The sequence below is a fragment of the Zeugodacus cucurbitae genome, chromosome 2, assembly GCF_028554725.1.
Source record: "Zeugodacus cucurbitae isolate PBARC_wt_2022May chromosome 2, idZeuCucr1.2, whole genome shotgun sequence".
Lineage (NCBI taxonomy): Eukaryota > Metazoa > Arthropoda > Insecta > Diptera > Tephritidae > Zeugodacus > Zeugodacus cucurbitae.
Genome location: NC_071667.1, coordinates 73,497,675 through 73,515,695, shown reverse-complemented (window position 1 = coordinate 73,515,695; position 18,021 = coordinate 73,497,675). Strand labels below are relative to the sequence as shown.

At 35.5% G+C, this 18,021-nt stretch overlaps 1 protein-coding gene across 1 annotated transcript in view; it reads left to right on the top strand.

Moving 5' to 3' along the window:
• LOC105209117 (uncharacterized) overlaps positions 1–18,021 on the top strand; it is a 112,355-nt gene that overhangs the window by 55,032 nt on the left and 39,302 nt on the right. The window contains exon 4 of the mRNA XM_054232556.1: positions 1,112–1,247. Within this exon, the coding sequence (XP_054088531.1) occupies positions 1,112–1,247 (136 nt within the window). The remainder of the gene's footprint in view (positions 1–1,111; positions 1,248–18,021) is intronic.

The following is an 18,021-nucleotide window of genomic DNA, read 5'->3' as shown; positions in this document are numbered from 1 at the left end:
TTGCCATTGCTTGAAAATCATATCTATGGATTATTCTTAGATATAGCTTTAAAATCATTGATATCAAAAATTAAAATCAAAAACATAAATTTGACAAAATTTTTCTGATAAGTGATTTTGTTCGAAGCTGTGAGAATAATGAACATAATATGAAGCCTATGATATTAACTCCATCCTGGCATTTCTTTAATAATTTTTTTAGTATTATAAAATTTAGAACACATCTCAAGTATATAAAGAAAAAAATCAGTTTCAATCTAATAAGGAACAACCTTCAAACTTTGCGTGATATGTCCCCAAACAATAAGCCATAGTATACTAACCTTGGACATTGTCAAATATAGTTATACTTCTCCAAAGTAACACTAACACCCTAAAGCACGCAGACACCCATACACAAACCAAAAGCTTAACTTAACCGCACAATGGAGGCGAATAACAGTTAGAAGTCCCCAACTATTGTAAACTCTGCGAACTTTTTCGCTTCTCTCCTCGGCACTGCGGTTTAGATGATTTAATAAACTTAAGTGCTTTTTGTGCATAATGCAGGTGAAATTGTGGCGCGGTGTAATTTACAGTTGCCAAAAAAAAAACACGAATGTCTGTCCTCTGCACTTCCAACCTCGCTGCTCTCCGCTTTTAACTGTAAACTTTCGCACAAATGATTTCTTTTGTATGGAAATTTGATTTGTAATTAGTCAGCAGCATTTCATTGGCTGCGCTCCCACGTTGAACTGCTTAGTTGTTGTTATTGGTTTCTACCATTTGGCGCAGCAGACGCAAAGTTTATTTGGCAAAAATTTGAATTTCCGTTTTTTGTGCGCGCCGCATCCTTCGTATAACTATTTTAATATACCGTTAGCTCAGCTGGATTTTCACTCGCTGGATTTCTGTGTTTGTATGCCTGTGTGTGTGTGTAATTTGCGCTTTAAATACCAATTTATTTGCACTAATTTCTTTTATTCTCATTTCCAATTAGTTATTCACTCAACTAAACACTCACATCTATATATACTTATATGTGTTAGTAAAGCTGCATTTAGTTGCTTTTAGTATGAACTCTTTTGTGATTATACTGAGAATGATCGCAATATTTCATTTGTCTCCACAGGTGACCAATTCAAATGCAACGCAAGTGCTCATCCGCAATGTGGGCTTCGGTTTGTCCGGCAATTTCTCCTGCGAAGTGACGGCAGATGCGCCACTCTTCTCAACGGCAACGGCTACGGGCATTATGCAAGTTGTTGGTAAGTTCTCGAAGAAAGTTTTCAAATTCTAAAATAGATTTACTTCTATGTGTACAAGTGTTTGCAGCAAAAATACTTTATTTATTTGGCTCGATTTTCTTAAAGGCTAAAGTTTGTTTGCAATAAAGCAGTCACTTTGTTTAATTAAGTATCAATTAGACATGCTGGTAACTATTTAATTGGTTTAGATTTGAGTTTATTTAAAGCGTAGTCCGAAGAATATTTTTGTTTCTGGATTTAAAAATAGTACAAAGATATTTTAAAATACTATCCGAAGAAATTTGCAAAAACAGTAAAAAATAGACAAATATATGGATAAAACAATAGACTGGAGCCCTATGACACGCGGGTTTGAGAACAAAACGAAGCGAGATTAAGCTCTCATTAATCTCTTGCACACTTTACCAAAGATTGTTAGAAACCGTCTGAGATATATTCAATATTCCGGCTTACATATTTTAAATCCTATCTAAAAATCTTAGAAGGCTGTTAAATGCCAGAGAGACAGACTTTGGTTAGATATAGTACGGTTTATGTTACAGTTATATACAACCGAATTTAATAGAAACGATTTGTAGTTCTTGATCTTGCTAAAAATGTTGTCTTAGACTCATAAAAACTTATAAAGTAGAAACACGAATAGTCAACTGGTATAAACAGGTATAAATGAAATTATTAATCGCCAATATAAATATGATAACAAACGGTTCTATCACTTTAATGATGTATCCACTTATAATCTAGATATTAATTTAATATAATTAAAATTTGATAAGCAAGTAGAGCATAGCAGAAGTGGCGAATCGAACACTGCTGATGGTATAACATCCGAAAATAAATTATTTTTATACTCTCGCAGCAAAGCTGGTAAAGAGAGTATAATAGTTTTGTTCACATAACGGTTGTTTGTAAGTCATAAAACTCAACGAGTTGGATATACGGTTATATATATCAAAGTGATCAGGGTGACGAGTAAAGTTCAAATCCGTATGTCTGTCTGTCTGTCCGTGCAAGCTGTAACTTGGGTAAAAATTGAGATATCTTAATGAAACTTGGTACACGTGTTTCTTGGCACCATAAGAAGGTTAAGTTCATATATCGTAAAATACTATAGCTTTATCGACCAAATTGTCAGGAGTCGTTTAATTTGCCACTTCCTTTTACAGTTCGAAAATTGAAGAAATCAGTATATAACCACGCCCACCTCCCATACAATAGTTATGTTGAAAACTACTAAAAATGCTATAATTCAGCAAGGAAAACCACCAGAAACCTTAAATTTCATTATAAAGATGGTACAGGAGAGCTGCACTCAAAATAGTATACAAAATTTTAAATGGGCCTGATTCCTCCCACTTATGGGTCAAAACGATATCTCAAAAACTACTCGACAAATTTTAATAAAATTCGGTTCATAATATCTTCCTGGTTTCCCAATAATATGGTATGAAACTAGGCCAAATCGGTTCACAACCACGCCTACTTCCTGTGTACCAGGCTAGTGAAGATATCGGAACAGAACTTTGTATAAATACTGCATTTATAGTGTGGCATCCTTCTAAAAATCGCCGACATCAGACCATACGTATTCAAGGCCCCATATATCGAACAAGAAGACCTCAGTGCTTCTAATTTTTTTTACCGAAAATATAAATAAGTCTCTCAGATATTTTGAAGAAATTCAGAGGGAATATTTTTTTCTAATAATATGTCTCCGTGCCATGAGTGAAATCGGGTTATAACTTCCCCTAGCTCCCACATACCTAATATTATTGTTTTCAAACTTTCAATGGACCTTACCATATATATGACGAATATGTCACTTCAGGGGTTCCACAGGGTAGTCATCTCGGTCACTTCAGGGGTTCCACAGGGTAGTCATCTCGGCCCGATTCTGTTCTTGTTGTTCATCAATGATATACCTTCAGTAATTAAGTTTTCAGAAATTTTATTATATGCGGATGATGTAAAACTTTTTAAATCATATACTTCTCATAACGAAAGGACTGAGTTGCAATCGGATTTAAATAATTTAGTTACTTGGTGTCACAAAAATGATATGCCACTGAATCTTAAAAAATGTAAAACGATGTGCTTTTCCCGTAGAACTGTTGATCTTTCCCCCTATGTAATAAATAACTTCAGTTTATAGCAAGTTTTTAGCTTTGTTGATTTAGGAGTTAATATGGACCCTAAACTAAATTTTAATTCTCATGTAAATTCAATTGTCTTAAAAGCTAAAGGTGCTCTTAGCTTTATTAAACGTTGGTCTAAAAAATTTAGTGATCCGTATATTACTAAAATTCTTTTTACAACATTGGTAAGGCCTATATTGGAGTATGGTTCTGTGGTATGGAATCCTAGCTATCAATCCCATTCTGATAAGCTTGAGTCCGTTCAAAAACAATTTTTACTTTTTGCTTTAGGCCACTTACATTGGGATTCAAGATTGAATCTTCCCCCGTATACTAGTCGTTTAAAACTTATAAGTCTTCCCACACTCACTAGTCGCAGAGAAATGCTAGGTATAATTTTTCTAGTAAAACTTCTGAATGGTTTAGTTTGTAGTTCATTCCTTTTGTCTGATATTAAGTTTAATGTCCCATTGCGTTCATCCAGGCAGTTTAGACCATTATTTCTAAAATCTTCTAGAACAAATTTTGAGTTAAATGAACCATTCTGCCGAATATGTATGTCATGATTTTAATTCGCATTCCAGCACATTTGATCCATCTGACTCAATATTTAGCATCAAAAAAACTATTTTGTCTTCTCTTAATAAATAATATTCAGAAATTTTTAACTTTTTGTTTTTATATATTTTTAAATCTCAGCTGTTGAAATGTTTCTTTCTGTAGCTGAGCAGTTTGAGAACCGGACGCTTAAAAATCTCTTGCCTTTCTAGACTCGGCAAATTCCGCTCGTATGCGGACTGCGCCCCACGCGTCGGTTGGGCGGGAGGAGGGTAATCGTTTGGGTTAATAATAAATAATAAAATGTGTATAACATAATATTATTAAAATTAAAAAAATAAATTGCGAGAGTATAAAATGTTCGGTTACACCCGAACTTAGCCCTTACTTATTCGTTTATCATGGCTTTAAAAATTTGTAGAAAAGGTAAGAATATTATACTTCAAAGCACTTTAGAATCAGACTGAAAAAAATGACTTCCGAAGTCAGTTAAATCTTGATTTCATTTTGTGACTCTTGAGACCTTTAACTCAAGACGGAAATTGTCATCCCTTTATCTCTTAAAGCATAAACTGTGCGCACTTCCCTGACCTGCGTCTAGTCTCACATTATAAACATAATCTAAATTATATGTGTGTATTTCCGGTTGCTTATGTCTGCCATTTCCGTATATTTCCTATATTTTCCAACCTTCAATTTAACGCAACGCTGAATGCGAGAGCGTCTGCGGCAAGGTGCACAGTGGCAAGGTGATGGCTGTGTGCGAATAAGCGTGATGAACGCGCCCAGCGATCCTTGTCAAAAGTGGCGTTTGGCTGGCTAGTATGAGTGAGTGACTTGTGCATACATACATATATCCAAGCAGCAAGTCTTCACCGCTGCTCTGGTAGCAAGCAACCTGCTGACTACGTCAGCTCAAGCCGCTGATTGTGCTGTTACAGCGCTGATGGCGTTGATGAGGGTGAATAGTGTTAAATGTTCAACGACGAGACAGGTGCCATACGGATAACCACATGTACATATACAAGTTGCCCGTTTATGCAGCGCGTTGAAGAATATTTAAAAAAAGAAACCGCCGTCACTCGCTTTGGCTGAATCGCTTACCTCGGTGAGCTTTGAACGTTGTTGGCTCCTGCTGCCGGTGCTTTACCACTGCGCCGTTGAAGGGCTTGTGATAAGTTGCAAAAGATTTTGTGGAAAATTGAGAAAATTCCACTATTAACAGGTCATTTCGTTCCGCGTGCGCAAAATGATAATAGCTAAGATAAAAGTGGGTGTCAAGGTGCAGAGTGGAGAAGGTCTTCTCTTTTACTTATGGCAGTGATTGGGGTAAGTTGGTGTGCTGTTGGAGTCTAAGGAATGGGGATGAGTAGGTCAGCGTGTAAGTTTTTTTATATACACTGAAGAAAATAGAAAATATTATTTTATTGTTAATTTGAGTTAATATGTCCTACGAAGAGAGCCGAAGATGAAGATGTTGTCGCATAATTTTTTAACTGATTCTCAATTAGAGTCCCTTTCATAAAATAGAGCCGACTATGAAAAGTCTCGCGGATTCGTCTAAGCAAATCTCCTTCGTAACTTCGGAAGCGTTCTTTAATTGACAGTAAATATAAAGATCTTGACTTAGGCACGGTTTATCCATCTACTAAGGATTATGAAACATTTACAAATTGGTCAAGCAGAACCTAAAAGGAAGCGGCCTTGCTTTATCTTAATAAAAGAACCAAGACATCATTTGGGTTATACCAAGATTACAAGGGTTCGGTGTCCTTGACAGATGTAGCTTAAGCTGGGCTTTGCAGAAGTCGGTATAGTCAGAGAAGAGTTTGGACTCTAGCCACAAAGACAATAGGGTCTACGTATTGGTTTGGCGATTTTGTTTCGGCTGATGATTTTAGTAACATATGTTCGGTAACACCATTTCTCAGTGTCTCGAAAGCGGCTCTACGTCCTTTTCTCAAACCTTCAACTTTCTTAAATATTTCTATCAGTGTACCGGCTCTTCACCAACCACTTTTGGTTTGGCAGAACTAATATGCTCATCTCCCAACTTTCTCTTATACTCTAAACCGAAGTGTGGAATGGAAGTTTTGCAGCCATTCATTGTCAGCGTATCAACAACTGTAGGCATGGAAGATAAGACAAGTAAGCAGCCGACATAACCAACTCACACCAAAGCAAGTGAAAACAGGATAAGAATAAGCTCAGACTTGTCTTCTCCTCACTGTTTGTGGAAGGAAGTTGCGCTGATTTAACGATTAAATAAGGTGCTCTAACCGTGAAAAGATTAGAGAAGATTACATTTGAGTAAACGAAAAATAAGTGAAAACTACCAACAACAAAAAGTGAAATTGAAACTTTGCACTTTGCCTAACTCTTTGCTTGTTCTGCTTATTATTACCATTATTGTTGTTGTTGTTGTGAGTGGTAAATTGAATTTGCCACGCATACACACCGCCAGCTGTTCGCTGTTTTATACGCGAGCGGAAGTGAAAGTCAGTATATACTATGCCGTGCTATGTGAGCTTATGCGGCATTATGAGAGTGCTCTCGGTGGTAGACAGTGACTTCGACGACGTTGCAACACTGGCTTAATGACATAAAAACACTAACTCATAACTTATAACGGTGTCTTATGCTAAGCATGAAGAAGCTTGTGTTTTTTAGTTGAAGCGTCGCGAATGGGAAGCAACTACTACAAAATATGAAATTATTAACCAGCACCCAGCGGCGGCGAGAGGAGCCCAAAGCACTCGTTGAGAGCTGGTTGATATAAGACACGAGCGAAACAGCTGAGCAATGGTTGGTGTCCTACTAGCGGCAAAATGCACAGATATGTTTTGCTGTTGTTGTTGTTGTAGTGTATAGTGTTTCCCTTATGCTCTAACGTTGGGAGAGTGTGAATTGTGGGTGATGGCGTATGTATGTATGTGTGTGCGTGTGTGCAACAGCGAGTTTGAAGCGTTGAGTGGCAAGCTGGCAGCACGTTGCTACTTTCACTTCCTCTCCACTACAGACACATACACATTCATTTAGATATATGAACCTTCCGCTCATGCAGCACACTGCTAACTATGTGTAGCAGCAACAACAATAGCAACATATGATTTTATTTCAATAATATGCAAAATAGCAACGAGACAAGCGGAAATTGCTTTGGGGATGTTATATTAGTATCTAGTATATCTACAGTGTGCCTTTTGCTGCTTTACTACAACTAGAAGTATATATATATACAGAGTTGCTCGCCGCCGCGAGCAGTGCTGCAGTAGTGAAGCACTAGAGTGTTGTAAAAAATCATAAAACTATAAAATATATATGTATATGTTGTTGTTTTTTAATAACAGTTATTCAATAGAAACACACACTCATGTACACATAGAATACAATATTTCCAACGCTTCCTCACCCGCAGCTATCGTATTTTACTATTATGTTATATTATGAAGGGAAATAGTATGCGCTGCGTATAAATCAATAAAGGACCCATGGAAAGCGAATAAGAATGCGGAAATAAAAAGCGCAACAATAACAAACATTCTAGCGTTTTTATTAAATTTATTGATTTTCAATTTTTTTGTTTTTTGGTGAATTCAATTTTGTGGATATTTTGTTATTTTTTGGCTGCAGCGTACTGCTGCTTGCTTTATTATTTTTGAAAGAGCGCAGATATGCATATATACATAAGGGAGCATCATATGTTGCTGAATGAAAGCGAAAAGATAATAGAAAGCAGAGTTTTACTGGTTGAAATTGAGTCAAGCGGCGGAAAGAAGTTTACTGAAATTACAAAGTTAGTAGTGGAGGAGTCTAAAAGAGACAAATTAAATGACTCGAAATTATTTAAAGTCAGAGCATGGAATTTTCGCGGTAATATTAATTACACTGTACAACACTCAGCGGATATTGGATTTTTCCGAGAGATTGACTTATAATTAAAAAATTGTATTCTCCGATTTTCGAAGTTGTCCTCCAAATTCGATATTTTAAAAAAAGGATTTAAAAAAAAAAAAATTACAGAATATATATATTAAAAAATCCAAAATAAGCATATAATCTACATTTTCCTCTGATTTCAATGGTGTATAAAATCTTTTGGTCAAGCTTATGTGACAAATGCTAGAAGAGGTCTAGTATTTTTCGATAAATATTTTTATTATTTTTTTCGAAGATCTAACTTTGACATTTCATAATATCCAGCAGAACATTTTGGTTTTTCGGACGCTCTTTATGTCTACATAAATGTCTACTATCTAGATCTCGTATAGGTGGACGAGTGGAAATGCCAATACTTCCGTCTAATGAGTTCCTTGACCTCAGCAAAATATATATTTCTTTCGATGTGGAGTTGTTTGAGTTCTACATAACTACTCATTGAACGATGGTATTCAGTGCGTTAACTTTATAGATTTTGGCGGATATAAATTTTAGAAGCAGTTTATAGAAATGTGAGATTGTATCATCTCGACACTTTTTCTAGCGATCTCTGATGATATCTGACTATAAGGACTATTGATTTAGCAACATTTTATAAAAGTATTCGAGAAAAGATATAAAGCGACAATAAGAACGAAAGCGCAATTTTGTATAATCTTCTGTATGTACTTGAGTTTCCAACTTTTCAAAAAATATGTTTGTAGTTGAAGGGATGTTTGAAAGCATAACTAGGAGTTCAAATGATGAAGCTAGGCGTTAGTATTATAATATTATTATTATTTTCTTCTGATTGCTATTAAATATTTCGTTTATGAAAAAGATTTAAGTGTTTTCAGGCCATTCGATCTTCAACAGTAGCATCTTCGATGATTTTCAATTGACTTTATGCCCTCTTTCGCAAGTCATTGATATAATCATCATAATTTTCCCTTGCAAGGGTAACATTTTCAAAAAGTAATTGTCCAATATTCTTAACCACTATTTACTATTTGAAAGGGTTTCTTAAGACCTTTTTAAATTAGACTTAATAATTAAATTACCTCCCAGTATGAAAAAAAGTAAAATGTTTAAGTTTTGGTTGCTGGAGAGAGAAGTCGTTCCATTGAAGCGACCAGAAAGCTGTTCAAGGCTCTGACTCTGAGTACATTTCCCTCGATTTTCGTAGCAGATACGGGTATATGAAGGTATCTTTGTTAATTCGATAGCAGTTATTAAATATATTTCAATGACTGTAACTTGTATAATAATGCATACGACGATGGAAATATATTACATATATCCCTACTACTAAATTAAATACTCAAACTGACTTTGCAATTTAGGTTGCGTCAAATCAAGTTCAGAATCTTCTTTAAAAATAAAGTAAATCTTCGAAAGCAAGTAGCGACGCATGAAGGTGATTTAAGCGCAGCTCATGCCACATAAAGCTTTAAATTGATGCGCAAGTATGCCACTGAAATGCTGATGCGTACAGAGAATTATTTACTCAAATACGTACATATGTACACACTTAGATTTTGATAGCAAAGCGCCAGCGAATGTGTGATGGAGTGTGTGCGTGAGTGCAGATTGAGTATGTCAAAGCATTCACGAATAAATCCCCAAAGCAGGATATGCACTTGAGAGATAGACAGACAGACAGTTAGATTTGCAGACAGTCAAATGGCTAGGAAACTAAGCAGACTGACAGATGTGCGATACATATGCACATATATACATATGTAAACATATATATGTATACGCACAAAAGCCAGTCAACGGAAGCCACGGTCGAGCTTGAAGTGAAAGATAAAGCGGCAAATATTTCGACAGACAAGCTTAGAGACAAATAAGATGGCGTCAAACGCAGAGACACATGCCAGCGCGCGAATACACACATGCATGTGTATATCATTAAATTGTGTGTGGGAATTTATATATAGATATATGTATATATAGGGATATAGATATATGTATGTATGTATTTATATCGAATTTAGCTGTGCCCAACCAAACGCTTAACTTGCTAAATAAACCGCTATTTACGCTTGCCACAACATAACCAAAGTAACGTTTGTTGTTGTGAGCAAAAAAGCCAAAGCAACAACAACAACAATGTTAGCTGGAATGTAGCAAAAAAAAATTGTAGCCACTAAAGTGGAATTTAGCTGTCAGAGCACATTTGTCCATATTTAATGTGAAACGGAAATAAAGATTAACTGTGACTGCCAAACGCGCTGCCAACGCAAGCGAAATACAACTACAACAACAATGGCGGCGGTAGCAACTGTTGTTTCCATGATTTGCTGTTTTATTGAGCGCAACCAACACTGAACTGTCACCAATTGTTGGGTGAATGTGTATGTGTTTGTGTTTGTATGGAAATATATTGTGATTACAGCTAAAGCCAACAACAACGGCTGTTACGGGAGCAAAAGTATCAACAAATCAACGACAAAATCAGCGGAAGTAACATCGACAGCATTTTGAATCGCAACGCTGCGCAAACAAATAATATTTCTTCTTTTTTGTGTGCGTGTGTGTGTATGTGTGTGACGACGACCTAGTAACCTGCACTCTAGTGCCAGCAATTGTTGCTGTCACTGTCAATATTGTGCTGCGTAACTCACCGTTGCTATAGACACGCATTGACAAGCGTCTTGTACAACATTCAACGTTGCTTTGGTGGATTGAATGAATGCGATAATTTGCTGCTCAAGCTTATTTATGTATGTAAAAAGCTGGTAATTCGCATTTTTCGCTACATTCGGTATTAGCCGTTGTTGCTGTGCCTGTGGTTGATAAGGCTCAATTGTAGCGATTAGGTCGCTAATGTCGACTTCCATGCGAAGAATGTTTGAATTTCTTATGCTTTGTGGCTGCCATTGTGCTAATTTTTCTTAAGTTATGTTTTGTATGCTACGTTTTCCCTTTTTTTAAATTATTTTATGTTATGATATTTTATGTCATGTTATGTTATGTTAGGTTATGTTATATGATTTAAGTTATGTTATGTAATGTTATTTTATATTATGTTATGTTATTTTATGTTATGTTATTTTATGCCATGTTATGATTTAAGTTATGTTATGTTATGTTATGTTATTTCATGTTATGTACTGTTGTGTTATGTTATGCTAAGTTATACAATTTTTATTGTGTAAAATAGTATTGTATATTCGTACGTTAAGTTTGCTTTTGATAATTCATATTATTAATTATTTTTCACTGTTTCCTTTTAAGTCGTGCCATGTTATGTTAAACCCATATGATGACCTTCGAGCCCAATAAAAGATATTCAGAAAGTCTAAGTTTCTCCCTGATTCCGCACTAATTTTCATTATTCTACCCACCATAAAATTACTCCAATATAGTATTTACAACTACCACCACAATCAACCTGCCATTACACTTACCTATTTACCTCAGCGCTGGCTTCATTTGCCTCTTGCCGCTTGATTTAATCCGCAATTGTCGTTGGCGTCATTACCGGCGTTGTTGATGTTGCTGGCGTCAGCCAAGTGGAACCCACTATATTCATGCTCCCCTTTTATTCGAGCCCAACCAATGACGTCGCTGATACTTGCTTACAGCAAACCATAAGCTGCAACCAATATTAGTAGTGTCGGCGTCAAACTCGTCTGCGGAATTGTTTACGACTAAAACGAAAAATTCACTTGTGCGAATTAAATTTTTTTCCAACACAATTTTATGCTCTTGCCCTACTTAACGGTAGTATACAAACATATTTTTTTCTACAATGGCATTCGTGCATAAATTGTTTGTACGCAAATTTAGGTATATACCCTTCCACTTGAAGGTTGCCACAGTTTTGAACTCTCCTTGCTACACTTAAAAATCTGTGCGTGTCTTTGTAATTCTTGTTTCACCTAAATTCCATCCCTTCTCATTATTACGCATTAACATTGAAAAGGAAGAAACAAAAATCACACAACAATAACAACAAATTTCTACAAGTGTTTGAAACAACTTAAATCGCTGTTCATCGCTCTGCTTTGGTTGCATTTCCTTCCTTTGTTTAATTTTTGTCTCCATTGTTTGTTTGTTTGCTCGGTTATTGTTGTTGCTGTGCAAGTGGACTCTTCAAGAATCATTCACTCGTTCGAATGGGTTCAGTGGCACTTTAACCTCATTTCATGCACTCTAGTGCCTTATAAGCAGGCAAATAGATTGGCGCACACAAACATACATAGACGTGCTGAGCTTACGTGTGCCTAGTTAGCAAGCGAGCGCTTGGCTTTAATCAGGGGTTATGCTTGATAAATCATTGGCGAGGATATAATGCGCAGTGGCAGCGGTTCGAACGGTGGTTGCCACATCAACGCATCAGCAATTTGAGGTTCAGTGCACTCAGCTGATTGACTCTTATTTGCAGTTCAATATTGTACTTGTGTTATTGTTTATTGTTATTGGTGCAAGGAAGGTTTTTAGGAAGAGATATTACTTTGATTTTTTTCGACACAAAAGTACTTGAATTATATTAAGCGCAAAGATTTAATGCGGAGTCTGAATTATAACTGATGCATGAAATGTGTCTCAATATAACTGTTACAAAATTAATGAAAAAAGGAAAAGCTAAGACTTATTACACAGGAACTAATTGATCAATTAACCGGCCTCTGTTCGATTCAAACGCTTATTAAGATCGATTTACCATACAAAAGAAAAATCTACATTAATTTTTATTTGAATTTCAATCGATTTGAAAATGAAATGCAACTCTGCGACAAAGACGTACGATATACTTCTTTTCCTGTGATTGGCTGAATTTTCTGATAAAAAAAGCTACGGTAGATGTCGCTGCTATAAATATCAATCAGCTGATGAAACATACCAATTTGTAATGAAAAGCAAAAACAAAAATGTATAACAGCTTATCGGTTATCGAGTAACCGGTAGTGTAAAAGGTAAAAAAGTGTTTCTCAATAAAAAATTTAATTGATCAATTAATTTGGCTGCCGAAAAACGCTATACGTTTGACCCATATATTAGGCATAAAGTCCAATAGAATAACGAAAATCTTCATATATAGTAAATAGGCTGAGGTAATTCCAATTGAGTCCCTGTGTTCTACCTGGGAACTTTGTATAATATATAATTCCAGAACCGATTTGACTCATTTTCACCACCAATGTACACTATATCCCAGACTATGCGCTCAATTAATTTTTCTAAGATATCTCACGTATTAACCAATAATATATAATTAGGTATATGGAAGCTAGTGGAAGTTATGACACGATTTTAACAATTTTTGGTACAGAGTAGTGATGAGCGATATTGCTATTTTTGAACCACTGTGATTTCAGTGATTGCTATTTTTAAATCACTGTTATTTTATATTGTTATTGCGATCACAAAAAAAATCACGAATTATGAGAATTTGTACTCCATAATTTTTTTTTAATTTTTTACATTTACATTTTTATTAATTTTAACAATATCCAAAATTTACCTGCTTTTGTAATCACAATTAACTAATTAATAAATTTTGGGTACATTTAACTGCTTTTGTAATCACCGTACTCAAAATTATCAAAATCACAACTAAAATTGCTACTGTGATCACTGAGCAGTGATTGCTCGAACTGATATTGTTACTGAACATTGATTGCTACTTTCGAACTAATATTGGTACAGTGATCGAATTAGAATCACTGAACTGCTATTGCTACAGTGATCGAATTAGAATCACTGAACTGCTATTGCTACAGTGATCGAATTAAAATTACTGAACTCCTATATGTACTGTGATCGAACTCAAATTACTTAACGGCAATTGCGATTGTAAATCATCATATAGCAGTTGCTATATGCGATTTTTCAATCACAGTGAAAAAATCACCGGTAGTGAAATATCGCTCATCACTTGAAGAAATTAAATTAAAATATCTGAGAGATTTACCGATATTTTAAGCAAAAAATTACCCTTAGGCATTGTGTTCTTCATATTCGATATTCGGGGCATTGAAAAGTTATAGTCCGATTTCGAGTTGTTGTGAACCAATTTCGACCAATTTTCATCCGTGTCATCAGGATAGCAACAAAATATTATGTACCCAATTTCATTGAAATCGGTCGAGTAGTTCCTGAGACACGGTTGCAAATAAAAACAAGTAAGGAAGGGCTAAGTTCGGGTGTAACCGAACATTATATACTCTCGCAATTTATTTATTTAACTTTATTTATATTATATAATATACAATTTAACCCACATATTTGTTATATATATTGTATAAAGTCCATTGAAAGTTGGAAACCATAATATTAGGTTAGAAGCACCGAGGTCTTCGTTCTCGATATATGGGGCCTTAAAAACCTATGGTCCGATTTCGTAGATTTTTAGAATGGGCTGCCACACTATTAACATAGTATTTGTGCAAAGTTCTGCACCGATATCTTCACTAGTGATTACATTATATATTGTAATGTAACCGATTCAGATTGTCTTCTGGTATATATTAAGTAGGCGTGGTTGTGAAGCGATTTGGCCTATTTTCACAACATATCATTGGGATGTAAGGAAACTATTACAAACCAAGTTTCATTGAAATCGGTCGAGTAGTTCCTGAGATATTGTTTTTGATCCATAAGTGGGCGACGCCACGCCCATTTTCCATTTTGTAAAAAAATTTGAGTGCAGCTTTCATCTGCCATTTCTTATGTGAAATTTAGTGTTTCTGACGTTTTTCGTTAGTGAGTTAACCCACTTTTAGTAATTTTCAAACTAACTTTTGTATGGGAGGTGGGCGTGGTTATGATCCGATTTCTGTCATTTTTGGACTGTATTAGGAAGTGGCTAAAAAAAAACGACTGCAGAAAGTTTGGTTTATATAGCTCTATTGGTTTGCGAGATATGTACAAAAAACTTAGTAGGGGCGGCGCCACGCCCACTTCCCCAAGAAAATTACATCCAAATATGCCCCTTCATAGTACCATCCTTCATACCAAATTTTATTTCCATAGCTTTATTTATGGCTTAGTTATGGCACTTTATGTGTTTTCGGTTTTCGCCATTTTGTGGGCGTGGCAGTGGTCCGATTTTGCTCATTTTCGAAATAAGTGTGCCAAGTTTCATCAAGATATCTTAATTTTTACTCAAGTTACAGCTTGCAGAGACGGACGGACGGACGGACGGACAGACAGACATTCGGATTTGAACTCCACTCTTCACCCTGATCACTTTGGTATATATAACCCTATATCTACTCGTTTAGTTTTGGGTGTTACAAACAACCGTTATGTGAACAAAACTATGTGAACTATAAAACTATACTCTCTTTAGCAACATTTGTTGCGAGAGTATAAAAAATATGTAAACAAAAAAAAATAAAATTTTAGAAAAGTTTAATTAAATGGACCTCCGTTATTAAGACAGCCATATTTATCTTAACAAATCTATTTATGTACACGTATGTAGATAAACCATTTTCGCTTGACTTTTATTTTTATTATGCGAAATAAGAATATGTGTCCAGAAATACTTCTCCGCTTCATTATGTTATATCCTTTCCACAGAATAATGTAATGCTTTCTTCTGCCTATTGTAGGTTAATGTACTTTTGATTGTGTTCTTATGCACACATTCATACATATCTATATATGTGTGTAAATGTTTGTCGGTTTAAGTGTCAACTGAAGCATATCTAAGCCAAATCCCTGCAACATGTCGCTCAAGTGTCGTTATTTACTCGTCGCATGTCAGATTTGCCTCAGATACACTCGCACAAGCGTTGCCAATTTGGTTGTTTGCAGAGAAGACCTTGTACATTCATTTCACTTTGTTTGCCTATAGTTCGTTTGATTACATTTTTATTTGTTGACTATTGTCTTATCCAATTGACCATTTGCTTTATTTACTTGTCTTTGGTTTGATACACTCAAATTAGGCAAGAACATTAGTGGAATGAATGTGGTGATTTTTTTTGTTTTTATAGAAAAGCAGATTATTAAGGTAGCATATATCATGAAATGGTTAGGCAAATATAGTGTAAGAATAAGCTTTTTGAAAGATTTTTTTCAAAGTTTTACTGTTAATTAATTATCTACGCTTAGTAGGTCAAATAGTAAAAATAATGCGGAAAATGAAGGAAGGAAAATGCATCTCTCCCACAAGAAGAATTTTGATCCCATTGGATCTTAGTCTTATTAAATTTTGGATTATCTCTTAATATGTATCAGAATATATAGAATCTTTAAAGAAAAAAATTATTATAAATAATAGTATGCAGTGTATATTTACCGTTTTGAGAAGATAAGAAAAAGTGAAGATTCCAAATTAAGACTTGATTTGATAAGAAAAGGTGAGTTAGTTCAACAAAAAACTAAGGTCATCAGAAAAAATAATTAAATTATTTTTTTAATAAGTTTTCAAATTATGTCACTCGCTTCTCTCAAATGAGATTTAAAAATTCAGCACAATTTCTTTAGGACTCCAATTTAGTATTAGACATTACGCATAATTTGGCATATGCCAGCGCACCGCACCGCATCTTTTAATCACTTTATGTCATTAGGTGATTTGCATGGTAAGAAAAGATGAATAAGGAAACGCGCTTAAAAAAGTAAATGCTTAGTAAAAAAAATAATACAACAACTAAAACTTGACTTCCCGCCTTCACGAACTTTGATCAGGCAGGCCGCAAGCCAACAGCAACGAAAGTGCCAAGAAAAGCTGCATGAAATTAAACTTGAAAGGTTGTCAGTGACCCTCATTAAAAAGGGCCAACACAAAAACAACAACACGAAAAGAATATGCCAACAACAGAGAGCGCCAAAAAAATAACGAGAAATTATTTTCGTCCTCACTAAGCCGACAGAGCAACGCCTGCAGAAAAGGTCAAAACTGGCTCTTTCACTTTGATGCGCTGCTAAACGCCAAACACGCCCATAAAGCCCAGTCGACACACACTGCCGACCTTTTGGCGAAACAATGAATTTGATTTTAATTTGCCTGGCCGGGGCGCAGCAGCAAAGTTGTGGCAAATGATTTTTGACCTCGGGTCAGCTATGGAAATCCGCATGCCTCACTGTGGACTTGGTGACTGTCCACAAGTGCAACGGCATACGCATAGGTGTGTGTGTCTGTCAAAGCATAGTTGTAGTTGTAGTTTTCATTGTCAAAGTATTTGCCAACATTATGTCTATATACATAACTGTACATGCTACACAGCTCCACATAAACACTTAGCTATATATATGTACGTATGTATGTATGTTAGTGGCTCTCTTCTGCCATCGCCTGCCGCCTTTGGCATGGAAATTATATTCTTCATTAGTTACTTTGTTTGGTGACTTAATTAAAAAGTTTGCCGTAGATGCCTTATAAAAATATCACAGCTCAAAGTTGAAGATGTCGACTTGTGCAGCTCTCTCTACGATGAGCGTCCACAGTTAACCCGGAAGTTGTGCTAAGGGGAACTGTTGGGTTTTATTGGTTGGTTGGTTGGTGCATTTATGCTCCGAAAGTTCGTCAAAGTTATGCGAAGTTTTTCTTTACTTCTCCAGACGTCAACTCATAAATCGAAATGAAATGGTTACTCTTATAAATTTAAGGGGATCTGGGGGTTGCAAGGAGTCTATTTGCAAGTGCAGACTAAGTCTTAAGTCTTATTTCGTATAGTTAGCATCGGAAAGTTTTGCGGAAGTTGATGTTGCTTTTATGTTGTTGTACTAGTATGTGCGCTAAGTATGCCAAATTGAATAAAGATCCAGCGATTTTGGCTGATGCATGTGCTCATATGTTTGTTTTTAAGGGGAGTTTGGGGTACTTCTTGCCAGCTACTACTACTGCCCGAATAACCCTGTAGGTGAATTTTTGAGCTTCAAAGAAAATTTATATATTATTGACCTCATTGTGGTAACTTTTTCAGAGACTAAAATGCAATAGTTGTAGTAGGACTGGAGAATTTTAAGAAATTATTTAACTGCTACCAAAAATATATTTGTGTTCATCTGAAGTGATCAGTCTAGTCTCAAAGTATTCAGAGCAGATTTTATTAAGGGGCCATACCGGTGTGACATTTTCAAAAAATTGATTTTTCATTTGTTGCTTATACTTTCAAACATTTCCTGTGAAAGCGGTAAGGTTGTATCTTGAATAGTTTTTGAATGACTGCGTTCTAAAGAGCGACCGCTCACAG